Source organism: Lepidochelys kempii, chromosome 4 (genome assembly GCF_965140265.1).
Source record: "Lepidochelys kempii isolate rLepKem1 chromosome 4, rLepKem1.hap2, whole genome shotgun sequence".
Taxonomy (NCBI): Eukaryota; Metazoa; Chordata; order Testudines; family Cheloniidae; genus Lepidochelys; species Lepidochelys kempii.
In genome coordinates this window covers 138603052-138630130 of record NC_133259.1, presented here as the reverse complement: position 1 = coordinate 138630130, position 27079 = coordinate 138603052, and the positions used below count along the sequence as shown (strand labels likewise).

The 27079-nt window shown below is 52.5% G+C and overlaps 1 protein-coding gene across 4 annotated transcripts in view; it reads left to right on the top strand.

Moving 5' to 3' along the window:
* The window catches only part of DYSF (dysferlin), a 304075-nt gene that overhangs the window by 118836 nt on the left and 158160 nt on the right, over positions 1-27079 (top strand). For all 4 annotated transcript variants that reach the window (XM_073343024.1, XM_073343025.1, XM_073343023.1 and 1 more), the window contains exons 21-22: positions 4609-4715; positions 21454-21646. In XM_073343024.1, coding sequence (XP_073199125.1) covers positions 4609-4715; positions 21454-21646 — 300 coding nt within the window. The remainder of the gene's footprint in view (positions 1-4608; positions 4716-21453; positions 21647-27079) is intronic.

The window sequence follows — 27079 nt, the reverse complement described above, 5'->3', positions numbered from 1 at the left end:
ACTGCAAATACCGCACCCCCCCTGCGCTGAGCGACTTCAAATACCGCCCCCCCCACTGCGCTGAGCGACTTCAAATACCGCCCCCCCCACTGCGCTGAGCGACTGCAAATACCGCCCCCCCCACTGCGCTGAGCGACTGCGAATACCGCACCCCCCCTCTGCGCTGAGCGACTGCGAATACCGCACCCCCCCTCTGCGCTGAGCGACTGCAAATACCGCACCCCCCCACTGCGCTGAGCGACTGCGAATACCGCACCCCCCCCTGCGCTGAGCGACTGCGAATACCGCCCCCTCCACTGCGCTGAGCGACTGCAAATACCGCCCCCTCCACTGCGCTGAGTGACTGCGAATAATGCGCCCCCCCTGCGCTGAGCGACTGCAAATACCGCCCCCTCCACTGCGCTGAGCGACTGCAAATACCGCCCCCTCCACTGCGCTGAGCGACTGCAAATACCGCCCCCCCTCCACTGCGCTGAGCGACTGCAAATACCGCCCCCCCTCCACTGCGCTGAGCGACTGCAAATACCGCCCCCCCTCCACTGCGCTGAGCGACTGCAAATACCGCACCCCCCCCACTGCGCTGAGCGACTGCAAATACCGCACCCCCTCCACTGCGCTGAGCGACTGCAAATACCGCACCCCCTCCACTGCGCTGAGCGACTGCAAATACCGCACCCCTCCCTGCGCTGAGCGACTGCAAATACCGCACCCCCCACTGCGCTGAGCGACTGCAAATACCGCCCCCTCCACTGCGCTGAGCGACTGCAAATACCGCCCCCTCCACTGCGCTGAGCGACTGCAAATACCGCACCCCCCCCACTGCGCTGAGCGACTGCAAATACCGCCCCCCCTCCACTGCGCTGAGCGACTGCAAATACCGCACCCCCCCCACTGCGCTGAGCGACTGCAAATACCGCACCCCCTCCACTGCGCTGAGCGACTGCAAATACCGCACCCCTCCCTGCGCTGAGCGACTGCAAATACCGCACCCCCCACTGCGCTGAGCGACTGCAAATACCGCACCCCCCACTGCGCTGAGCGACTGCAAATACCGCACCCCCCACTGCGCTGAGCGACTGCAAATACCGCCCCCCCTCCACTGCGCTGAGCGACTGCAAATACCGCCCCCCCTCCACTGCGCTGAGCGACTGCAAATACCGCCCCCTCCACTGCGCTGAGCGACTGCAAATACCGCCCCCTCCACTGCGCTGAGCGACTGCAAATACCGCACCCTCCACTGCGCTGAGCGACTGCGAATACCGCACCCCCCCACTGCGCTGAGCGACCGCGAATACCGCACCCCCCCCCTGCGCTGAGCGACCGCAAATGCCGCCCCACGTCCGCGACTGCGCTGAGCGACCGCAAATGCCGCCCCACGTCCGCGACTGCGCTCAGCGACCGCAAATGCCGCCCCACGTCCGCGACTGCGCTCAGCGACCGCAAATGCCGCCCCACACACACACAAGCTGTGCTGAGCGACTGCAAATGCCGCCCCACGTCCGCGACTGCGCTCAGCGACCGCAAATGCCGCCCCACGTCCGCGACTGCGCTCAGCGACCGCAAATGCCGCCCCACACACACACAAGCTGTGCTGAGCGACTGCAAATGCCGCCCCACGTCCGCTACTGCGCTCAGCGACTGCAAATACCGCCCCACGTCCGCGACTGCGCTCAGCGACTGCGAATATCATGCCACACACACACGCTGCAGTTCAGCCGCTGCTCACCCCAGGCGCAGACGCTGCGTTCAGCAGCAGCAAGTGCTGCACCACACATGCGCACGCCGGGCTGAGCAACTCCAAGTACCGCACCACACGCACGCCCATTGCACTCACTCAGCTGCACAAGCTACACACGTGCACACTCTACTCAGCAAGCTGTGCTGCTCTGGGCAGACACAGCACCTATGCGCATGCTGCCTCACAGGGTCACAGCATGGTGCCCCCGTGCTCCATGAGCCCATTGCACAACCTGGGGCCTGCAGCGCTATCTACACGCTGCCCAGGGACTCCCTGTGTCACCCTGAGGGAGTCGCATCGGGCCTGGGCTCTCCCCCTCTGAAATTGCACAATGGAACAATCAACGCTTTGGGATGGAGCCTCACTTTTAACATACACAGTGCTTAGCACAACAGAGCCCTGATCTCAGTAGGGGCATCAAGGTGATCAGGGGGCCAGATCAATATTCTCCTGTTTCTCAGACCCTGCTCATAACAACTCACTTTTACTAACATGTCTAACTGCTTCTTAGGTTGGCCACAACATGTAACGTACAGAGAGTGCTTTTACAGCATAGATTCCTAGATTCAAAGGCCAAAAGGGACCATTGTGATCCTCTAGTCTGACCTCCTGCATAGCACAGGCCAGAGACCTGCCCCGAAATAATTCCCAGAGCAGATCTTTTAGAAAAACAGCCAATCTTGATTTAAAAATTGTCAGTGATGGAGAATCCACCAGTTTCAGAGTAGCAGCCGTGTTAGTCGATATTCACAAAAAGAAAAGGAGTACTTGTGGCACCTTAGACACTCACAAATTTATCTGAGCATAAGCTTTCATGAGCTCACTTCATCAGATGCATTCAGTGGAAAATACAGCCAGCTTTCCTGGACTCCTTCATGGCCCACCTTGATTATCACTACAAAGGGTTCCCCCCCGACCCCCCGCTCTCCTGCTGGTAATAGCTCACTTTAAGTGATCACTCTTGTGACAGTGTGTATGGTAACACCCATTGTTTCATGTTCTCTATGTATATAAATCTCCCCACTGTATTTTCCACTGAATGCATCCGATTAAGTGAGCTGTAGCTCACGAAAGCTTATGCTCAATTTGTTAGTCTCTAAGGTGCTACAAGTCCGCCTTTTCTTTTTGGAGAATCCACCATGACCCTTGGTACATTGTTCCAATGGTTAATTACACTCCCCATTAAAAACATATGCCTTATTTCCACTCTGAAACCTTCCCTCCGCCTCCATCTAGGTTGACAGCAGGGTTTGAACCCAGAACTTACTTGTGCGAAACGTTCTGTTTGTGGAGCATCCTTTCATGGTTGGAGTGGCATAATATGAACCCTGTGTGTGTGAAATTTAAAATAACCAAGCCTGCCGCTCAGGAAATGCTCCAGTACAATAACTCCTCATTTAAAGTCATCCTGGTTAATGTTGTTTCGTTGTTACGTTGCTGATCCATTAGGAACATGCTTGTTTAAGTTGCACAGTGCTCCTTTATAAGGTTGTTTGGCAGCCACCTGCTTTGTCCACTGCTTGCAGGAAGAGCAGCCCGGTGGAGCTAGCCTGGGGGGGAGGGGTATCTTGGAGCCAGGGTGGGCCGGCAGCCCCCCTATCAGCTCTCCGCTCCCCTAAGTTCCCTGTGCGGCAGCAGTTCAGCTGTCCCTCCCCCCACGGCCGTGTGCTGCTCCTGCCCTCTGCTCTGGAGCTGCTCCCGGGAGCCTCCTGCTTGCTGTGCAGGAATGATGGGGGCTAATGTCAGGGTGTCCCCCTCCCCCCTGCTCCTGCCCCCCACTTACGCCATCTCCATAAAGCCGTGTGGGGACGGGAGACGGACAGGACAGGGCTCAGGACAGAGGGAGCTTGCTGGCAGCAGCTGCTGTCTCAACTTTCTGATCTAATTAAAAAGGCAATGTACTTAGAGTGGTGTTAGCGTACTTAAAGGGGCAATGCGCATCTCTCTTTCTCTCTCTCTCTCTCACACACACACAGGGTGTGTCTCTCTGTCTCTGTCTGCCATGCTGTCCCCCTCCCTCCATTTGTGCTGCCTTGTAGAGTGTGAGGCTACATTAACAACAATGTGTTAACCCTTGCGGGCTCAGCCGAGTGCTAGTTCATCATTTAGCAGTAAGGCATTCCCTGGGAAATATCCCACCCTCTTCCACCCTCTGACTTTACTACTTCAACCAAGCTTCCCAATCATCATTGCTGTGTACAGTATTAAATTGTTTGTTTAAAACTTATACTGTGTATATGTGTTTGTATATCTATAAAATAGTCTTTTGTCTGGCAAAAAAAATTTCCCTGGAACCTAACCCCCCCTTTTACATTCATTCTTATGGTGAAATTGGATTCGCTTAACATCATTTCGCTTAAAGTCGCATTTTTCAGGAACATAACTACAATGTTAAGCAAGGAGTTACTGTAGGATGAAAGCTTGAAGGGCCTTCGTTAAAAATCTGTTTGTTTTTAGGGAGATGTCCCCCAGATTGAAAAAAGACAAAGCCATCTGTAGGACACCAATGTTTCTCTCTTGCTCTCTGTCTCCCCCAGCTGGGTCTCCAGCAGGAATGGAACTCTGGTGCTTCAACATGAAGAGCACAAACTAAAAGAGTAGCTTCGTTAACTGGCAGTGGTAGTAGACTCTAATCCTCTGTGTGGACCAGCAGCTAGAGGGGGGTGTGACACCCATATTCACAAGCACCCAGAGGAGGCTATGAAAATTGGGGCCTCCCATTGGCTGCAGGATGGGAGGCCTTTGGGCTATGTTGGGCCTTCAAATGACATTGCACTTTTGTGCAGTGCTGGTCTGTAGGGTGCGGGTGAGGGGAAGGCTGGGAGGTGCCATAATCAGTGCATGAGTTCTCTGCTCTGTGTGTTGTGTAGGAAGCAGGCTTGGAGCTGGTCCACCTTGCGCTCAAGGCCAAATGCTCATCAAATGACTTGGATTCATTGGTTGCCCAGTTGATTGATGACATCATCGCAGACTGCAGGTATTTCTGCCAAATTCAACTGTGAGCCTTTTCATGCGCTTATTACAAGAACATTTATTTATGTTGGAAGGGGCCTTGTGCTGAAAAATCCTGGTCATTTGCTAATGTTTACTTCAAAGGTTGTTGAGCCAAGGCACGGAGTTGAAAAGGTGACATTTAAAGCAGATCGTAAATTTCCACTCTTTATGCAAGGGCTGCCACCCAGCATACCTGAATAAGCCCCATTGTAGCGCAGCTTGAGCCATTGCAATAGATATGCTTCCAGCTGGACTCTAGGGCTAGAAAAAAAGAGCAGCCTAGAATTTACATTTGCAGATACTGTTGCGGTAGGAATGAACTTTTATGAAGCAGTGACTTCTCCTCTGGATGTATTGTGTGTGAGAGAGAGATTCTTGACTCACAGGAACATGGGAACAGCCAGACTGGATCTGACAAGTGTCCCTCTAGCCCAGTATCTGTCCTTCGACAGGGATCAACACTAGGTGCTTCAGAGGAAGGTGTAAGGACCCCATCACTAGGCAGATATGGGAGAATCATAGAATATCAGGGTTGGAAGGGATCTCAGGAGGTCATCTAGTCCAACCCCCTGCTCAAAGCAGGACCTAATCCCCAACTAAATCATCCCAGCCGGGGTTTTGTCAAGCCTGACCTTAAAAACCTCTAAAGAAGGAGATTCCACCACCTCCCTAGGTAACCCATTCCAGTGCTTCACCACCCTTCTAGTGAAAAAGTTTTTCCTAATATCCAACCTAAACCTCCCCTGCTGGGTGAATCTGCCACCATGAAGGTCTTGTCTTGATCTCTAATAATAGGAGATGGGTTTAAAGCCCTGAAAAAGGTTTATCTCCCTTTCAATACTCTTTTTTTTTAAGCATTATGTATTATAATCTTGGATATTCTTATTATCCATATGAACATCCAGTTCCTCTTTGACTCTTCCTAAATTCTCAACAACATCCTGTAGCAAGGAGTTCCACAGATTAATTTACAGCTGGAATGAAAAAGTAATCTGTATTTTTCACAAAATTCTGCCAGGGGAGGATACACTTAGTTTCCAGCCCCTTAACTCCGTCCTGTTTCAGGTGACGCCAAATCTTACACGCTGTTATGCTATCAATAAAAATAGGTCAAGATTTTCTCAAATACGGGCCCAGAGTTTGGCTCCTTACTCTGTATTTAGGTGCCTAAATAAGTGCTAAGCACCCAACAGCCCCCATTGACTCTGGTGGGGGATGCTGGGGCTTCATATATTTGAAAATGAGGCCACTTCATGTGGATTGAGGAGTCTAAGTGTAGGTTCCTACTTTTGAAAATCTTGGTCTTTCTATACTTTTTCAAGGACAAAGTCGAAATATTGCCAGAGGAAGTTGCGTTAATGGAATCACCTTGTCCCAGAGGTGCTGGCTCTTCCCTTGGCAGTGGTCACAAAAAAGAGGTTTTTGCTTAAGTGAGTAAAGAAAATGAATAGATTTTTCCAGTCCCTTATTGTCCTTCTGCATAGCTCACACAGCCCAGGTTAAATATTAACAGCACGTCACTGCAAGGTCAGTTTCTGGTTCCCTGGCACTTGCAGGCTGTTTCATTACTGATGCTACAGCCAAGCAAAAAACTGGCGTTCTATCCCCAGATCTTCCACTGACTTGCTGTGGGACCTTGGGCAAGACACTCTGTGCATCTCTTTCACCCTTCCTCTGTCTTGTCTCTTCAGACCGTAAGCTCTTTGGATCAGGAACTGTCTCTGTGTTTGTACAGCACCTAGCACAATCGGGCCGGGACCTCAGTTACGCTTGGAGATGCTACTGAAATACAAATAATAATGGAAAGAGATCAATTCACATTCTGTTTTTAAACAGAGTCTGAAACTGGGGCCTAACCGGCTCTTAATCTCCCCCTCAAAGGGAGGGAATCCAACATTATGCACGCATTTGAAAAACCCTAACCTTTCCCATTGAAGCATCTGATTTATATCATAATCAGGAAAGGCAAAGAGTCCAGTATGTTTTCCCTTAACGATGTGTCCTAGGTCCTGTGACCTGGACCTATTGCAGGTAGGCACCAGTAGCAGAAAGGTCTGTTGGAAGAGCATTGAATGTCTGGCACAAACTTTTGTTGAATTTTATTTTCCAATATGATTTGACTCTCTGTCTAGGTTTTTCCGTGGCCCACGTTGCTGTGATATCTTGGGGCCGTGGGGTCTGAAACTGGAGTTCCCAGGCTTTATCACCATATCTCAATTTACCTCCCCTCATATCGTCCCAACTCCAGCAATTGCTCACAGGGAAATCTTTAATATGGTTTTAGTTGTTGAGTAGGGTGTGATGATAAGCCTTCGCCAAAGGGAATTGTTAACAGCTTGTGGCCTATTCTGAAGAAGGTGGCAGCTATTAAACAACCACTGCTGCTTTTCATAAAGCTTGCCCAGTATAAAATACCCAGGGGTACAGAAATAGTCACTCTTCATATTGAAAAGTGTTGGAGAAAGGCGCCAATTGACAGCTTTGGAAAGTGATGCCTCCCAGTGACTGAACAGCTACAGCACTGCTCCACTCACATATCTCAGTCCTCAACTCAGAGGCACCATTTCTAGGGAGAAAAGGGGAGTTTGGCCTCTGTGTCTATCCCCAGCCTTCGTTGAGACAAACGTGTTCAGTTGCAGATGCTAGTTCACTGGGAAAAGGACCAAGACCCATTAACTCATTCTACACAGGGCTCACCCCCGCGATGCCACTGACTCACTCTACCAACCTATGTTGGATTTGAACCAGTAACCTAATGGCAAAAGACAGCATGGAGCCTATTAATGGGCCTTTGAGCCACCTGGTCCTCACTGCTCTTTGCTAAGATGCACGTAGGTCACTAGCAAAGGTGTTTGGAAGCCTACGGCATTCACTCACATCCTGTGGGGTTTGTTCACTGGCCAGTAGCTTGTTCTTTCAGGGGCAGGCGATGGAATGGAATAACATGCTCCGCGTGTGGCATGCAGATGAGCCAAGTCTGCTGCTTGGGAAATGCTCCATAAACCAACGAGGATGGCAGCTTTAAGGATGCTCTTTTCAAAACCTATTTATTTGATTTTAAGCCTCACCAGGGAGATGTTCGCCCCCCCGCCCAGCTCCTTGGAAAAGGTCAGAGCTATTGTAAGGGCTGTAAATATTCCATTGCTCCTGTGTGTGCCATACGTGACCCGAGGATAATCCCAGGATTTAGGTTTTCCAGAGATGCTGCTCCCTCCAAAACAAATTCAATTAAATGAGGAAAAAATGTCACTGAGGGAGCTGCCAAGCCAGTGGTTCGTTCTGGCTGTTTCCTCCTCGGTGCTAAGCTCCTGTGGTAAATTGCTTCTGCATAGTTGAGAGAAATTGGCCTAAATAAATCAGCGAGGAGCACTAGCACATGTTCTGAAAAGAGAGCAGAATTTGCTAAACTAATCAGGATAATATCCAAATTGATGGGCTTGCCGATACCTACCATGTGTGCCTTCTGGGGAGTCTTGTGCATTGCAGCAATGTCTGCCAGGAGGCCTAACCTAAGAGGGACTGGTTAAGCTCTAAAATTGGACCACTGAGTTGCTTGTTTCATTAGAAATCTGACTGAGCCAGTCATTGGAGAATTGAACACTCTTTGGGATCCTTTTCAATTTAAGGCCAGAAGGACCCGATACGATCATCTAGTTTGACCTTCTGCGCAGCACACGCTGGAGAATCTTGCCCAATAATTTTGGCTTCAAGCCCATAGCTTCTGTTTGAGCTAGAGCATATCTTTTAAAGAGACATCTAGTTTTGATTTAAAGACTCCAAGTGGTGAAGAATCCATCACTTCCCTAGGTAAGGTGTTGTGATGATTGATTACCTTCACTGTTCACAATGAGTACCTTATTTCTAGTCTGAATGCGTCTAGCTTCACCTTCCAGCCATTGGATCTCATTCTGCCTTTTGCAGCTAGAATATAGAGCCATCTGCTGTCAGAAATGTCTTCTACATGTAAGTTCTTGGAGACTGTGATCAAGTCACCTGTTGACCTTCTCTTGGATAATAGTCTATCACAGTGAGGCATGTTTTCAAGACCTCTATAGCAGTTGGTATTGACTCTAGCCATTCTTGGGGTAACAGGAAAGTTACCAGTGCCTGGAATGGAGTGGTGTTCTTGCTACTTTATTTTAAACTCCAGGGGGTACCGAAGTATACTGGAGGGAGACGCTTTAGAAATGGAGATATTTAGCCTTGTAAATACAAGCTGTGATTTATACTGTGGTAGTGCCTAGGAATCCCGATCATGGATCAGGGCCCCTTGTTCTAGGTGCTGCACAAACACAGAACAAGAAGAGGTTTCTTGTCCCAAGAAACTGACAGTCCCAGTATAAATACGTTATAGAGTCCAAGGCCAGAAGGAACTAATGTGATCATAGTGTCTGACATCCAGTATAACAGAGTCTAGGACTTCCCTGAATTGATAACAGAATCTCCGTATAATAAAAAAGTAAAGACCTGTATCTATGCCATGCCAAGAGTCCTCAACCATTCTGCTAACAGAGGGATCTCAACCAACCACCACACTGACATTACACCGAATCTGCATGCACCAGTTTCAGCGGTTCTAAGGAGTCAGTGCGATGAAGGGGACTGCTCAGAGTGGGGATTACTTAGTCCAGCTGCCACAGTTCTTCAAAGATTGATTCACCACCTGTACAACCCAACACAAAGTTGCCAGCGCAACCCACCCATAACCCCCTATTCACAAATCAATACAACCAGCACACACAATAACAACACACACTCACGGCCTCTTACTGCAACGCTTACGCCTCAATGGCTCTTCCAGATCCTTCCCCCACCCCCTCCTTAACTGCCAGCCTGTGCCACTTGAAAAATAATGCCCTATTCCTCCAGAACCTTCCCCTGGTACCTGCCTAACTGCCGGCATGTGCCCCTATACAGACAGCGCCCTACTCTTCCAGAACCTTCCCCCCCACCTCCCTAACTGCCAGCCTGTGCCCCCAAACAAACAGCACCCCGCTCCTCCCGAACCTTCCCCCGGTATCTCCCTAACTGCCAGCCTATGCCCGCATACAGACAGCGCCCCACTCTTCCAGAGCCTCCCCCCACCTCCCTTACTGCCAGCCTCTGCCACCATGCAGACAGCACCCCACTCTTCCAGACCCTTCCCCCCAGACCCCTAACTTCCAGCCTGTGTCCCCATATAGACAGCGCCCCACTCTTCCAGAACCTTCCGTCTGTACCTCCCTGCCAGCCTGTGCCCCCATAAAACAGCGCCCCCATAAAACAGCACCCCCCTCATCCAGAACCTTCCCCCCACCTCCCTAACTGCCAGCCTGTGCCCGCATACAGACAGCGCCCCACACTTCCAGAACCTCCCCCCACCTCCCTAGCTGCCAGCCTCTGCCCCCATGCAGACAGCACCCAGCTCTTCCAGAACCTTCCCCCCAGTTCCCTAACTTCCAGCCTGTGCCCCCATATACACAGTGCCCCACTCTTCCAGAACCTTCTGTCTGTACCTCCCTGCCAGCCTGTGCCCCCATAAAAGAGCACCCCACTCTTCCAGAACCTTCTCCCCACCTCCCTAACTGCCAGCGTGTGCCCCCATACAGACAGCGCCCCACTTTTCCAGAACCTTCTGCCAGTACCTCCCTAACTGCCAGCCTGTGCCCCCATACAGACAGCGCCCCACTCTTCCAGAACCTTTCTCCAGTACCTCCCTGCCAGCCTGTGCCCCCACACAGCGCCCCACTCTTCCAGAACCTCCCCCCACCTCCCTAACTTCCAGCCTGTGCCCCCAAACAGACAGCACCCGCTCCTCCCAAACCTTACCCCGGTACCTCCCTTACTGCCAGCCTCTGCCCCCATGCAGACAGCGCCCCACTCTTCCAGAACCTTTCCCACAGACCCCTAACTTTCAGCCTGTGCCCCCATATAGACAGCGCCCCACTCTTCCATAACCTTCCGTCCGTACCTCCCTGCCAGCCTGTGCCCCCATAAAACAGCACCCCCTCCTCCAGAACCTTCCCCCCACCTCCCTAACTGCCAGCCTGTGCCCGCATACAGACAGCGCCCCGCTCCTCCCGAACCTTCCCCCGCCACCTCCCTAACTGCCAGCCTCTGCCCCCATGCAGACAGCGCCCAGCTCTTCCAGAACCTTCCCCCCAGATCCCTAACTTCCAGCCTGTGCCCCCATATACACAGCACCTCACTCTTCCAGAACCTTCTGTCTGTACCTCCCTGCCAGCCTGTGCCCCCATAAAAGAGCACCCCACTCTTCCAGAACCTTCTCCCCACCTCCCTAACTGCCAGCGTGTGCCCCCATACAGACAGTGCCCCACTCTTCCAGAACCTTCTCCCCACCTCCCTAACTGCCAGCCTGTGCCCCCATACAAACAGCGCCCCGCTCCTCTCGAACCTTACCCCCACCCCTCTAACTGGCAGCCTGTGCCCCCATACAGATAGCGCCCCCCTCCTGCCGAACCTCCCCCCACCTCCCCAACTGCCAGCCTGTGCCCCCATACAAACAGCACCCCGCTCCTCCCGAACCTTCTCCCGGTATCTCCCTAACTGCCAGCCTGTGCCCCCATACAGACAGCGCCCCGCTCCTCCCGAACCTTCCCCCGCCACCTCCCTAACTGGCAGCCTGTGCCCCCTTACGGACAGCGCCCCACTCTTTCAGAACCTCCCTCCCACCTCCCTAACTGCCAGCCTGTGCCCCCATACATACAGCGCCCCACTGTTCCAGAACCTACCGCCAGTACCTCCCTAACTGCCAGCCTGTGCCCCGACACAGACAGTGCCCCACTCTTCCAGGACCGCCCCACCTCCCTAACTGCCAGCCTGTGACCCCATACAGACTGCGCCCCGCTCCTCCCAATCCTTCCCCCGCCACCTCCCTAATGCCAGCCTGTGCCCCCATACAGACAGCGCCCCACTCTTCCAGGACCCCCCAAAATCCCTAACTGCCAGCCTGTGCCCCCATACAGACAGCACCCCGCTCCTCCTGAACCTTCCCCCGCCACCTCCCTAACTGCCAGCCTGTGCCCCCATAAAACAGCACCCCCCTCCTCCAGAACCTTCCCCCCACCTCCCTAAGTGCCAGCCGGTGCCCCCATACAGACAGCACCCCACTCTTCCAGAACCTCCCCCCCACATCCCTAAGTGCCAGCCTGTTCCCCCAAACAGAGAGCGCCCCACTCTTTCAGAACCTTCTGCCAGTACCTCCCTAACTGCCAGCCTGTGCCCCCATACAAACAGCACCCCGCTCCTCCCGAACCTTCCCCCTACCCCTCTAACTGCCAGCCTGTGCCCCCATACAGACAGCGCCCCGCTCCTCCCGAACCTTCCCCCAGTACCTCCCTAACTGCCAGCCTGTGCCCCCATACAGACAGTGCCCTGCTCCTCCTGAACCTTGCCCCGGTACCTCCCTAACTGCCAGCCTGTGCCCCCATACAGACAGCGCCCCCCTCCTGCAGAACCTCCCCCCCACGTCCCTAACTGCCAGCCTGTGCCCCTATACAAACAGCACCCCGCTCCTCCCGAACCTTCCCCCGGTATCTCCCTAACTGCCAGCTTGTGCCACCATACAGGCAGCGGCCCACTCTTCCAGAACCTCCCCCCGACCTCCCTAACTTCCAGACTCTGCCCCCATACAGACAGCGCCCCACTCTTCCAGAACCTTCCGCCAGTACCTCCCTGCCAGCCTGTGCTCCCACACAGACAGCGCCCCTCTGCTCCCGAACCTTCCCCCGGTACCTCCCTAACTGCCAGCCTGTGCCCCCATACAGACAGCACCCCGCTCCTCCCGAACCTTCCCCCAGTACCTCCCTAATTGCCAGCCTGTGCCCCCATACAGACAGCACCCCACTCCTCCCGAACCTTGCCCCGGTACCTCCCTAACTGCCATCCTGTGCCCCCATACAGACAGCGCCCCGCTCCTCCCGAACCTTCCCCCGCCCCCTCCCTAACTGCCAGCCTGTGCCCCCATACAGACAGCGCCCCGCTCCTTCCGAACCTTCCCCCGCCACCCCCCTGCCAGCCTGTGCCCCCATACAGACAGCGCCCCGCTCCTCCCGAACCTTCCCCCGCCCCCTCCCTAACTGCCAGCCTGTGCCCCCATACAGACAGCGCCCCGCTCCTCCCGAACCTTCCCCCGCCCCCTCCCTAACTGCCAGCCTGTGCCCCCATACAGACAGCGCCCCGCTCCTCCAAACCTTCCCCCGCCCCCTCCCTAACTGCCAGCCTGTGCCCCCATACAGACAGCGCCCCGCTCCTCCCAAACCTTCCCCCGCCACCTCCCTAACTGCCAGCCTGTGCCCCCATACAGACAGCGCCCCGCTCCTCCCGAACCTTCCCCCGCCACCTCCCTAACTGCCAGCCTGTGCCCCCATACAGACAGCGCCCCGCTCCTCCCAAACCTTCCCCCGCCCCCTCCCTAACTGCCAGCCTGTGCCCCCATACAGACAGCGCCCCGCTCCTCCCAAACCTTCCCCCGCCCCCTCCCTAACTGCCATCCTGTGCCCCCATACAGACAGCGCCCCGCTCCTCCCGAACCTTCCCCCGCCCCCTCCCTAACTGCCAGCCTGTGCCCCCATACAGACAGCGCCCCGCTCCTCCCAAACCTTCCCCCGCCCCCTCCCTAACTGCCAGCCTGTGCCCCCATACAGACAGCGCCCCGCTCCTCCCGAACCTTCCCCCGCCACCTCCCTAACTGCCAGCCTGTGCCCCCATACAGACAGCGCCCCGCTCCTCCCGAACCTTCCCCCGCCCCCTCCCTAACTGCCAGCCTGTGCCCCCATACAGACAGCACCCCGCTCCTCCAAACCTTCCCCCGCCCCCTCCCTAACTGCCAGCCTGTGCCCCCATACAGACAGCGCCCCGCTCCTCCCGAACCTTCCCCCGCCACCTCCCTAACTGCCAGCCTGTGCCCCCATACAGACAGCGCCCCGCTCCTCCAAACCTTCCCCCGCCCCCTCCCTAACTGCCAGCCTGTGCCCCCATACAGACAGCACCCCGCTCCTCCCGAACCTTCCCCCGCCACCTAACTGCCAGCCTGTGCCCCCATACAGACAGCGCCCCGCTCCTCCCAAACCTTCCCCCGCCCCCTCCCTAACTTCCAGCCTGTGCCCCCATACAGACAGCGCCCCGCTCCTCCCGAACCTTCCCCCGCCCCCTCCCTAACTGCCAGCCTGTGCCCCCATACAGACAGCGCCCCGCTCCTCCCAAACCTTCCCCCGCCCCCTCCCTAACTGCCAGCCTGTGCCCCCATACAGACAGCGCCCCACTCCTCCCAAACCTTCCCCCACCCCCTCCCTAACTGCCAGCCTGTGCCCCCATACAGACAGCGCCCCGCTCCTCCCAAACCTTCCCCCACCCCCTCCCTAACTGCCAGCCTGTGCCCCCATACAGACAGCGCCCCGCTCCTCCCAAACCTTCCCCCACCCCCTCCCTAACTGCCAGCCTGTGCCCCCATACAGACAGCGCCCCGCTCCTTCCGAACCTTCCCCCGCCACCCCCCTGCCAGCCTGTGCCCCCATACAGACAGCACCCCACTCCTTCCGAACCTTCCCGCGCCACCCCCCTGCCAGCCTGTGCCCCCATACAGACTGGTGGCCACTGGGGGTCGGGGGGCAGAGTACCCGGGCTGCGGTGAACGGGGAAGGTGGTTCTCCCGAAGGGCTCGATCCTGCCTCTCTTACCCAGCTACAGCATCCACAGGGCGGGGCTCACAAGCCGCTTCTCCCGGGGCCAGCGGCGGCTGCCCTTTTTCCCCTGGCTCATTTGTGCGGGTTCCTGCGGGTTCTTGTCATGATGCTGTCGAGCTGGTCAGTGCAGGGACAGGCTCGGCGTCCCGGGCATGCTGAGCTTGGTTTGAGGAAGGGGATGGAGCTACTTCTGGGCCCGAGAGTACTCCTCGTCCACCTCCCCTTCCCCCCCCTTCCTCACTCCTGTACCGAGCTGACCAGCTCAGGGCCACCTGGAACCTCCCGCAGGGACAGGTGGTCGGGGAAACACCTCCGGGGTTTCTCCACCATGGATGCAGCGTGGGGTTGCTGGGCCTGTCGTGCGGGGCCTCGGTCTCGTGGGGTCAGACTCAGTCAATGGCACGTAGGCTCCCGGCGGCCTGCGTGTTGGCTTTCGAGGGTAGCACACGGCGCGTTCACATGTGTTCGAGTGCAGAGCCCACGTGCTGACATTCCGGTCCCTGCGGTGTAATCCTCACTACTGCGCCCGTCAGGGCCTTAGAGGGGTGACTCATGGCCATGGTGGAGCCGTCGGTCCACCCGCCGGAGTATCATGACCAGCAGTTGTAACGTGACGGGCCTCAACTGTGCTGCCAGCGGAGGGTGCCCCCAGATTTCGCTGGAGCCAGTTAGGGGAACTCCCTCCTTCGCTCTACTCTCGGGCCTGGTCCGCCCTGGGCAACGGACCTGAGCGAAAACTGCTGCTCCCCACCGCCAGGGAGGTGGGGTCCGACAGCTCTTATCCTCTGGGGGGGTTGACCTGGTGGCCAGTTTGGGATGAGAAACTTTCCAGACTTTTTCCCTGGGGTTGACCTGGTGGCTGGTCGGAGCTGGGGTTGACCTGGTGGCTGGGTGGGGACTTAGAAAATTTCTGCCTCATTCCCTGGGTTGACCTGGTGGCCGGTTGGAACTGGGATTGACCAGGTGGCTAATTGGAGATAAAACAGGGCCAGCCACCCACTGGGCCAGGAAAAAAAGGGGCTTATGAGCTGCAGCTGGGCAAAAGAGGGAGAAATGGGACCTTCCCCATTCACTGCAGCCCCAGTGCTCTGCCCCCCCACCTCCAGTGGCCACCAGTCCCATCATATACCCTATACCCAGTGGCCACTGGGGGACTCATAGCCTCCTGCATGTTAAAGAGACAGAATCTCCCTGTAGCAGCCTGGCCAACCCCGATGGTTCAAACACCCTGAGACAGACCCCAAACCAGGAGATTGGACCAAAATCATGAGATTTGTTTTTTAAAAAGACGATATTGTAGTTTTGTTCAGTCTTTTGATGTTTGAACTTTTCACTCCCTGTCCTCTCCCCCGCACATGTGTGTGAGTCAATTACTGTTACTAGCACTCCCAAATGTATGTATCGGTGTTTCTGGCCTCTGCTTGCAGGTGCTCTGCCCATTCCCCTGCCCTCAACCTGCACCCTGGCCTCCTGCAGCTCATAGTTCTTCATCGCCCTCTCCCAGATCTGGGGGGCTGCAGTGGGTCCCCTCCCTTTTCCAGGCCTGCCGGGGCAGGTCCCCATTCCTCCTGGCCCCCAGCCAGGTGCTGCAGTGGGAGGAGGAGAAGCAAGGGGTGTCCTATTGCTCACAGGGAGGAAGGGAAAGGAGGGTCTTTCAGCTGCTGGGGTCTCTGCTCCCCCCGCCCCCTCCAAGAGGAGCAGGGAGAGCTCTGCCTGCTTCTGCAGCATTTCGGATTAGCTTCTCTTCCCTAGGAGGCGGGGCCATGGGAAAGGCAGCCAATCAGAGGGGGAGCTGGTAGGTAAGATTTCCCCCAATGAGAAGTAAGTCCTGGGGGAAAAAAAGAGTTCAGACTTGTTGGCAGTTTTTGACAGAGACATTATTAAGGGCACAAGAACAAACTATCCCACTGTGATAGGGGAGGAGAGGTAGATACGCTGGAGGGTAGGGATAGGATACAGAGGGACCTAGACAAATTAGAGGATTGGGCCAAAAGAAATTGGATGAGGTTCAACAAGGACAAGTGCAGAGTCCTGCACTAAGGACGGAAGAATCCCACGCACCGCTACAGACTAGGGACCGAATGGCTCGGCAGCCATTCTGCAGAAAAGGACCTAGGGATTACAGTGGACGAGAAGCTGGATATGAGTCAGCAGTGTGCCCTTGTTGCCAAGAAGGCCAATGGCATTTTGGGCTGTATAAGTAGGGGCATTGCCAGCAGATCAAGGGATGTGATCGTTCTCCTCTATTTGACATTGGTGAGGCCTCATCTGGAGTACTGTGTCCAGTTTGGGGCCCCACACTACAAGAAGGATGTGAAAAAATTGGAAAGCGTCCAGCGGAGGGCAACAAAAATGGTTAGGGGACTGGAACACATGACTTATGAGGAGAGGCTGAAGGAACTGGGATTTTTTAGTCTTCAGAAGAGAAGAGTGAGGGGGGATTTGATAGCTGCTTTCAACTGCCTGAAAGGGGGTTCCAAAGAGGATGGCTCTAGACTGTTCTCGTGGTAGCAGGTGACAGAACAAGGAGCAAAGGTCTCAAGTTGCAGTGGGGGAGGTTTAGATTGGATATTAGGAAAATCTTTTTCAGTAGGAGGGTGGTGAAGCACTGGAATGGGTTACCTAGGGAGGTAGTGGAATCTCTTTCCTTTGAGGTTTTTAAGGTCAGGCTTGACAAAGCCCTGGCTGAGAAGATTTAGTTGGGGATTGGTCCTGCTTTGAGCAGGGGGTTGGACTAGATGACCTCCTGAGGTCCCTTCCAACCCTGATATTCTATATTCTATGAGAGGAGTATGGTAAGAGACCACCCCGGTTAACCAGGAGATCTTCAATGACCTGAAACTCAAAAAAGAGTCCTATAAAAATTGGAAACAAATTATGAAGGATGAAGATTTAAAAAAGAACAACAGAAGCCTGTAGAGACAAAATTAGTAAGGTGAAGGCAAAACAAGTTTAAACAAATTAGGGATATAAACGGTAAAAAGAAAACATTTTACAAATACATGAGATGGAAGAGGAAGACCACAGACAGGGCAAGCCTATTATTCAATGAGGAGGGAAAGACAATGACAGAAAACACAGCCATGGCTGAAGTTAATTCCTTTTTTGCTTCAGCTTTGAGAGGGGTAGCCGTGTTAATCTGTATGAGCAAAAACAAAGGGGAGTCCTTGTGGCACCTTAGAGACTAACACATTTATTTGGGCATAAGCTTTTGTGGGCTAGAACCCACTTCATCAGATGCATGGAGTGGAATACACAGTAGGCAGGTATAAATACACAGCACATGAAAAGATGGGAGTTGTGTTACTGAGTGGGGGGTCAGTGCTAATGAGGCCACTTCAATTAGGGTGGATGTATGGCCCATTCCCAACAGTTGACAAGAAGGGGTGAATATGAACAGAGGGAAAATTATTTTTTGTAGTGACCCAGCCACTTCCAGTCTTTATTCAGGCCTAGTTTGATGGTGTCAAATGGGAGTGGCTGCACACTATTACTGAAAAATTGCTGACGTTGTCAGTTTTACCATATAATTATAAAATAAAATGATTGGAATATAAATATTGTACTTACCTTTCAGCATATAGTATATAGAGCACTATAAAACAAGTCGTAAGAAATTTTAGTTTGTTCTGACTTTGCTAATCCCTTTTTATGTAGCCTGTTGTAAAATTAGGAAAATATCTAGATGAGCTGATGTACCCCCTGGAAGAGCTCTGCCTGCCCCCAGGGGTACGCTTACCCCTGATTGAGAACCACTGATCTGTGTTATTGCCATTCTTTCATGTCTCAAAGCTATTATATTCCATTATAGAGAGAGTGGTGGGGGAAGCTAGCAGGGCTCCTGGGTTCTGTTCGTGGCTCGGCCGCTTTCTGTATGAGACTGAGCAATGAATTGCACCGGCCTGGGACATAGTTTTCCCATCTGTAAAATGGTGATTATAATTCCTATCTGACAAGAACATTGGCTGGGAGGGATGTTTGTCAAATGCCTTTATTATCTGTACTATGGTAGCAGTGAGATCGAGCCCCCATTGCAATAGGTACTATACAACCATAGTGAGAGACAGTCCCTGCCCCAAAGAGCTTACACTTTAATCAGACAAAAGGTGGGAGAGGAAATGACTTGTCCAAGTTCACCCAGCAAGTCAATGGTCAAGTCCCTTCCCCGCTCTGTGCCTCAGTTTCCTGAATGTTAGCCTAGTTCCCCAGCCACTGCACTACACTGTCTTTCAGGCTATCTGTTGTCTACTTGCAGAAAGCCATTTATTTTAGTTCACAGTCTCTCCTAAAGTGATTGCTAATGGTTCTACCATCAGCATCCACCATGGTTGGTAAGAGGTATTGAGCATCCCTGTGAGGAGCCCAGTGCTTCTGGATTAGCTGTATGTCTATCCCTTGGGAGGTTACTTTACCTCTGTATTTGGCTCTGCTGTAACCTCTGCTGTTTTCCACAATTCAAGAAGGATGTTGATAAATTGGAGAGGGTTCAGAGAAGAGCCACGAAAATGATTAAAGAATTAGAACACCTGCCTTATAGCGATTGACTCAAGGAGCTATAGAGAAGTTTAAGGGGGTCACTTGATCACAGCCTATAAGTATCTACATAGGGACCAGAAATTTGATAATAGGCACTTCAGTCTGGCAGAGAAAGGTATAACATGATCCAATAACTGGAAGTTGAAGGGAGACAAATTGAGATGGGAAAGAAGTTGTACATTTTTAACAGTGAGGGAAATTAGCCATTGGAACAATTTCTCAAGGATAGTTCATACAGCAACCACCCAGGACTAGGTACAGGGTGAAGGCTCTCTTAACAAAATGTATGGCAGACTTCAACTGCTTACTCTCAAGTGGTTACTCCTTCCCCACTTGTCTATCTTGGGCAGATGATTGAATCCTATGCAGTTTGCAGTGTTGGTGTTTTTTCAGATGAGATCTTAAACACTATGGCTGCAGAATCATGGAGTCCACACGGCCCCGGTTGAGATTACTGGGGCAGTTCACACCTCTCAGAGATGTTTCAGACTGTGTGGACTCAGGCAGGAAGCCCTGCATTGGCTGAACCTTGGCTCACCTCTGTGAGGTTATCTCTGCAACCATCTGGGCAAGCACTGGAATTATATTTTTACAATGAAAGCGGAAATTCTGGCGCAAGCAATGAATTTATTGGGGCCATGACTTTAGTTAGGGATACAGTTCTGATGGCCCTGTTGTCATGGTTTCAGGCTTAACTATCCCTCTGCCATCTTCATGGTCTCTTTCATGGCACGCCCTTAGATCTCAAGCCTCAAGCTGTCATCTTTTTTGGGGTGGGAATTTGTTCCTTTCCCTCCAGACCAGGGATTTAGGCTGCAATTTCTCCTTCCATTCACTGTGATCACCTTAGTAAGTCCGAGTTTAGCTCAGCAATTGCCGTCCTGTGATCTTGCGGCAATGGGCAGGATTTACCGGAGACCAGCCAGCCTTCATAAAGCAAAGTATTTATTCAGAACCAAAAGCATTACAGAGGAAGCCGATCTTGACAACAACAAACCGCTTATATGTATGCCCAGCTCCCCAGGTGTCACCCATGGTGCACAAGAGCTGGTAGGTCTCAAAGCCCTTCAGACCCTTCTAGCAACTTTGTTCCTGTTGGTTACCATCTCGTGTGAGTTCTTAGATCCAGTGTGAGTGACCCTTCCTCTATAGCTGTCCTCCCACTTTATGTATTTCTCTGTTCCTTGTCTGCTGGGCCGCTTGAATGTTGTCAAAAACAGTCTATGCCATTCCGCCCCAGGGAGTGGTACTTCCGCAAACCTGCTTATCTGTCTAGGGCAGTGATTTTCAACCTGTGGACCGTGGACCCCTGGGTGTCTGCAGACTATGTCTAAGATTTCCAAAGAGGTCCACACCTTCATTCAAATTTTACAGAAAAGAAAAAAGGTTGAAAACATGGGTGTAGGGATTTGCAGTAATTACCTCTTAGTGACATTTACTTTCTGATGGTTCATTCATGCTTAAAGAAAAGGAGTACTTGTGGCACCTTAGAGACTAACCAGGTGCCACAAGTACTCCTTTTCTTTTTGCGAATACAGACTAACACGGCTGTTACTCTGAAACCTGTCATTCATGCTTAGTGACTTCTCTGCAGTCACTGCATTGCTTCTCATGTTTCAAGAAAGAAGGTAACCCCTTCATGCCCAGCAAGGTGAGAGGGGAAAGTGAGTCACACATATCCTTTTGTAAAAATAAATCAGACATTTTCCCAGTCTCCACATCCAGGACAGTTTGTCAGTGGGAATAGAACCCATGACTTTCAATGCCAGAATCATAGACCTCTACCATTTGAACTGGAAAAACGAACTTGTAATTTGTAGTGGAAGGAGGCAGTTAGCCTATATGTGGCAGAGCCACTAGACGGAGACATTATCAGCCCCACAATTTGCACATATTATGGGAATTATTTTTAAACAACATCTTGCTGCAAGATTTACTAAGCCTGAGAAGACTGTGAGAGAGATAATAGACTATCAGTCAGTCTGTCTGTCTGCCCTCTCATTTTATAGATGGGGAAGAAAAAGTACAGCAAGGTTAAGGGATTTGCTCAGCGTCACTCTGGAAGGGCTGGGAATTGAACCCAGATCTCATTCTGTTTCAGTTGGACTTTTGTTCTTTAATATGTCTATAAGGGTAGCTCATAAATCATTGAGTTTTAACATGAAAACTCTTAAACAGCTTAGCACGATGAAGATGCTGTTGAGCTTCTGAAATATTTATATTGCAGGTTGAGCCAACTTGTGTGTGTGTGTAGTGATGCACGAAGCTCAGTTACAACTCCTTTTTGGAACCCATTGCAATAGTGTCTGAGGGCTGTAAGTGTGGTTTGAACCTTCCTTGCTCCTGGCGCTTGTTCAGTCACCAAATATCTCTTTGGTGGCTTGTTATTTTTGCATAAACTTGCTCATAAAAAGAAAGTCCCCAGTAAAGCCGTTGCTTTGCAATGCACAGCTAACATTGGCCTGTTTCTCTGTGCTCCTTTCTCCCACCCCCCATCTGCAGCCAGCCGCTCGTTGATGTCAGCAACAAGACAGCCAGCACCCATCTGGATCAGTACATGTACAAATTCCGCAGCATCAACCTGAACCAGATTGTTCAGGCAGCTCTGAACCTGAAGCATGAGGATTCTGACCTCCAGACAGTGCTGGACCAGGCTGAGGACTGGCTCTTGAGACTAAAAGCCATGGCAGAGGAGGTAAAAGTGGGGGTGAATTGCTTTTGCCCTGATGGCTCTTTATCTTTCCCACCCAGCCCATCTTGGTGCTATTACAGGCTTGTTTGAGGTAAGCCATCCTAACCGGGAGCAACTCCTTAGGATTTGCCTACATAGGGACCGGTGGGGGTGTCTACACTTAAAACATTACAGCTGAGCCACTACACCAGGGCAATGTTTCAGAGTAGACACTGCCCACCCCCTGAGAGGTGGTAGCGAGGTTGATGGAAGAATTCTTCCATCGACCTCACACCTACAAAGGGACTTAGGGTTTTTTAACACCTCTGAGCAACGTAGTTATGCTGACCTAATTTTCTAGCATAGCTCAGGCCTTAATTTAAATGAATGGTTGAAGTGGATTAGTTAAACCCCATTAAAACCCTGTGTGGATGCTCTCATTGAGAATTAACATGGCCTTAACTCGCTTTAGTTATATTCACTTTGGAAGCAAATGAAGTTAAATCTAATTAAGGCCACATTCATTCTGAATGAACATCCGCATCAGAGTTTAATGTGGTTTATGTAATCCACTTTACATCGACACCTTTAGTTAATTTGGATTAATTTTCCAGAGTGTTTGCAAATTTACCATTAGAACTTTCCCAAACTGATGCACGCTAGGAATTGTACTCTTTGAGACTCAGCAGGTTACCGACCCACCAGGGGAACAGACGATGATCTAGAAATTAATAATCCCCACCCAAACCTTCAAGCAGTAGGCTGTTTGCTTCATTAGAAATGAGATAGTTTAGGACTTTGTGACTGCTCAACTATTGCCAGGAGCTTCCAGGTACAATAAACTCTTCTCTAGTTGAAGCGAATGTTGATATTGGCACAGATTATCAAAGCCCGTTAGGTGCCTAAGGGCGTTAAGCACTTAAATTCCTTTCAGTATCTGGGCATTATCCTGTACAGCAAAACCTGCCTAAGCGCTCATTCCGGACCAGTGAAAAGCAGCCACCTATTAGCAGCTGGTCCTTAACTAAAAGCAGATCAAAACTGCATTGGGCACCTGTGCCCATTCAAGTGGTTGCTCCAGGATGGGGTAACCCTTCACTCATCCATGCAGACTCTCCCTTGGATCTGAGGACCAAACTGGGTCCTTTCCATTCCACACCTCATCATCTCGAGTAGCAAGGGCGCTCCAGGACAGATTCTTCCTTCGGTAACCCCTGTGCAGTTCACTTCCTTCAGAGGGTTTGCAGAGCTGTCACTACATTTTAAAATGTTTACCGGTATAACTGTGACAGTAAGGGGGGTGATTTTTGCCTGTGTGGTTATGCCAGCCAAGCCTGCCTGGTGTAGATACACTTATGCCGGTATAAGGTGCTTTATACCTGTATAACTTATTTCACTTCACTGAATTGGCATATGGTATGTTGATGTAACTGCCTGTCATGCTGGTATAACTGCATCCATGCTAGCCTTGCAGTTCTGCTTTAATTATGCCGTTAAAGAATTAAAGGGACAAACTTTTAAGCGCAGAGAAGGCCTGGGGGGATCCTAGTAAGCAATTCTGTTGCTGATGCACAAGCCAGAGGAGATGTCTAGCTCACCCTCCCATACCTGAGCTGGCTCTGGAGGGCTAAGGACTTGTCTGTCCATGGAAGGTATTCTGGAATAAGGTAGGGAGTGAATTTAAAATGCTATAGCTATGCCAGAGTAAGAGCTGGTCTATACTGAAAACTTACATCGGCACTCTCTGATCTCCACAACAGTTTTCTTGGGGGTTTCATTAAAGGCACTGGCTGGCTGGGTTTCTAACCTCAGAAGAAATACACAATACAGACGATGTCACCCCGGTCAGGTTTGCTTTTAAGCCTGCTGGCTTCCCATAGGGTGAAGGTTGCTGCTGTGCAGAACATCAGTGCAAGGGCCTGTGCATCCCACCTAAGCTCTTGATATATGGAGTCCATAGGCCTTCGACTGACCTGCTGCACAGGGGTGAATTTTATCCATCAGCTTCGGGAGCAATTGGTTTGGCTCCTGTCTGCCACACTCTGTTCTAGAGGGGGGTTGGGGTGAGTTAGGGGCATGCAGATCTGGATCCAAATGTTCCTAAAGTTCAGGGGTGCTGGGGAATCTGGAGGTTTGGGTTCAGCCCATTATCCAAGGTAGGGCCCAGCCCCCCTGTTTGGACCCTGACTCCCTGAAATCTGGGCGGTGTTTGGATCTAGGCTGGCGGTCAGTCTTGGCTTTATACCTTAAATGGCAGGATTTAGAACATCCAGAGTCTAGCCTGTTAATTTGGGGTGCAGCCCCTGGTTTCCAAGCCATCAAAGCTTTCTAAGGCCTGATTTTCAAACCGAGGGGAATTTGCTGGCCCAACTGCCAACTCCGACATCAAAGGCAGGAGTTTGGAAGCCCCCTTAAAATGCCTGTGTTTGAAAACTGGGCCTGGCGGTTCCTGGGATGGTGTCCTGGGTTATGGGGCGCTCCTTAAAACAAAGCCATGACATTTGGTAGCAAAGTGCCATAGTTGGAGCTTTATTAATTCCCTCTACATTCAACCTAGGCTGCGCTTATCCCTGTAGGGTGTGAGACCCCCCCACAGCCATGGCCAAGGCAGTTTTACCACTGATTTCAGTGGGAGAGTGATTTGGGTTTAAATGCCCAGGGCTAGAACCTCAGCGGCTGGAAATAGCTCCGCTGAAGTTAGTGGCAATGTTGATTTGTACCAGATGGGGTGCTGCTGGCCCCCAGAGTCTACGCCCAGCCAGCAGCACGATGTAAAACCCGGGGCTGGATTCTCTGGCGGAGGGAGATCCATCTCTTCTTTGGTTGTTCCAAGATCCTGGTCAGGCAGTTGCAGGGGGGTGGGGGGGGGTGATGTTGCAGCCCAGTGACTGTTTCTGTGATCTTTAAAGCCACCCGCAGTGAAAACACAGAAGAGAAGGAGCTGGCCTCTCTGCCTTGGGACTGGAGCCACAGGAAGGGTTTTGTGGTGTCCCTCCTTTAATGGGATCTAAAGTCCCTCGCTACCCTTTGGGGACAGGCTATTTTCATCCCCCAACAGAGCTTTAGCACTGAGGTCAGTGCAGGAGGTACCTGGCGCCCTTGCCAGCTGCTGTGATTGTGGAGTCAGAGACTCTCTCTCAGGGAAGAGGGAGGCACATTTCAGAATGTGGGCCAGCAGCTGCAGTGGTTTCTGGTTTGCGACTCTGCCAGCCCCAGCTTTGAAATAGAACATTTGGTCCTGAAGTCCAGATTAGTGAAGGGAGTCGGCTGCCCTTGCTTGCCTACCTCCTGCTGGCTGGGGCCGGGCATCCCACTGGCTGCTGTGGCTTTCCCCTCTTGGCTGGAGGGGCCGTGCTGCAGAGGAGCCACCGGCCGGACAGGAGGGAGAAATGCCCTGACGCTGGGGGAGCGTCTGCTGAAGCAAATAGGACGCTTGGTGCTGAGGATAATAGTCCAGGCTGTTCTGCTGCTGTTTCCTGCACTGGATTTCTCTTTGCTTCCTCATTCCCAGCCTCTGTGTCTCTGCATTCACCCTTCATCCCCACTCCGTCCCCCTCTCCCTTCCCCTAAGCAGAACCCGATAACTTCAGCGTCTAAGCTACAATTTCAAATGCACCGTGTTTGGGTGGGCTTGAAATTTGCCCCCGAGCCTTGAGAGTTACACTCTCTAGCATCGTCCTGCAGGCTGGGGCTCGCCGGGGAATGGGCAAGTGGCCGAAAGGGAATAGCGGGGTAGCATGGTTTCTGCACTCCTGAGTTAGGACTGGCCATGGGACAGGCGCTACTTCTATCTTGAAATTGTCGAGCTGACGAAAGGTGCCAAAACGGCAGCCCCGCAGAACGGCCTCTAGTGATGCACAGAAACTACACGGCACTGACACCGGTGCCCGTGTAACTGCTCCCCCATGGCATCAGCGGGGCCTGGCCCGGCAGCACCGAAGCACAGCGTGCTACCGCCCAAGCCAAAGGAGACAGTCCATTGGCTGCCTGCAGCAGTAGGCTGTTATCCTCTTTCTGGAGCAGCCACTAGAGAAAGTTGTGACACACATCACGCAGGCTTGCTATGCAAACCAGGCTAGTGGGCCTTGCTTATGCTTGCAGGGTGCAGGGGGGTTCCGTGTTCATGTCCCAGTCAGTCCTTTCCTTCTCTGCTGTGTCTGTCGGCAAGGGGGCCAGGCACAATGGTGGTTCTTGGGAGAAGGCCACCAAATAACCACGAGAAACTAACAGCTTGTGATCAGTTCTGACCTTGTGCTGGGTCCTCACCTTTGACTGCCAGGCAGAAGGCTCCATATGTGAGATATCCAGCCCCTGCTTGGGAGCTACACGTAGCGCATGTGCTGAGCATTTAATGATGCGCTGAATCCTAGTGTAATGACCCTTCCCACCATGTGTCTTCATCGGCGGGTGAATCCAGGACCTTTGCACTGAAAGCTCACATCTCTACCACTTGAGCTAAAGGAGTGACACCCCCGGGAGTGCTCCACCCCTGCTGTGCCCCAAGGCCTCTCCACTCCACCCCCCCAGGCCCCGCCCACCTGCTGCTCCCTGCTCTCCACCCTCACCCAAGTGCCTCCCCCAGCTGCCAAACAGCTGATCGGTGGCAGCTACCCAAACAGCTGTGGCTGGTGGGTGCTAAGCACCCACTATTTTTCCCATGGGTAGGTGCCCACAGCACTTGGCAGCAGATGGTGTCCTTGTTGGTGCCACCAGCAGAGGCCAACTAAACCATGGAGACTAAACTGCCGAGATGAAGCCCGTCACAGGATGCACTTGCCTTGCCAGGCTGTCTTTGCTGTGGTCACAGCCAGCGGCCTTCAGCCTCCAGGGCCGTCGTCCTCGGCACAGGCCAGGAGGAGGAAGCTGCAAGGGGTTTGTCTGGTGTCTCTGCGACTCTGGGGCAGAGTTTTTCTGGGCGACATCCACTGGCTCCTTGGACTCCTCCTCGGGGCAGTGGGCACTATCTGGGGTCCTCTGTGTGGTGTCCCCTTCTGGATCCCTTGTTTGGACCCTGGGACCTGCACCCCTATCCCTTTGTTAAATTTTGGGTCTGTGTCCTCCTCCTTTTGTTGGTATTGTGAGTTCCACCTACTATCCCCACATGTAAACATGCTGACACCACACCTGATGCTCTTGTGGGTGAGGGCTTTTGGAGACTAGGGGGCTTCCTCCCTCCTTCCTGCTGAGGTCAAGTAGCCTGACCCCTTTCATGGACAGGGAAATTCAAGCACAGGAAAACACCCCCAACAAACCAGCAACTGATTCTGAGGGTCTGCAACTACAGAAGGCAGGAATGGGTCTAGCTGCGTAACATTGGGGCAGGGTGGTCCAGTGGGTAGGGCCCTGCGTTCAGACTTGGGTTGGGTTCCTGACTTTAACTTGCTGTGTGATCTTGGACAAGTCCCATCCCTGTTTGGTGCCTTAGTTTCCCCTCCCACCCTTTGTCCATCTGGTCTA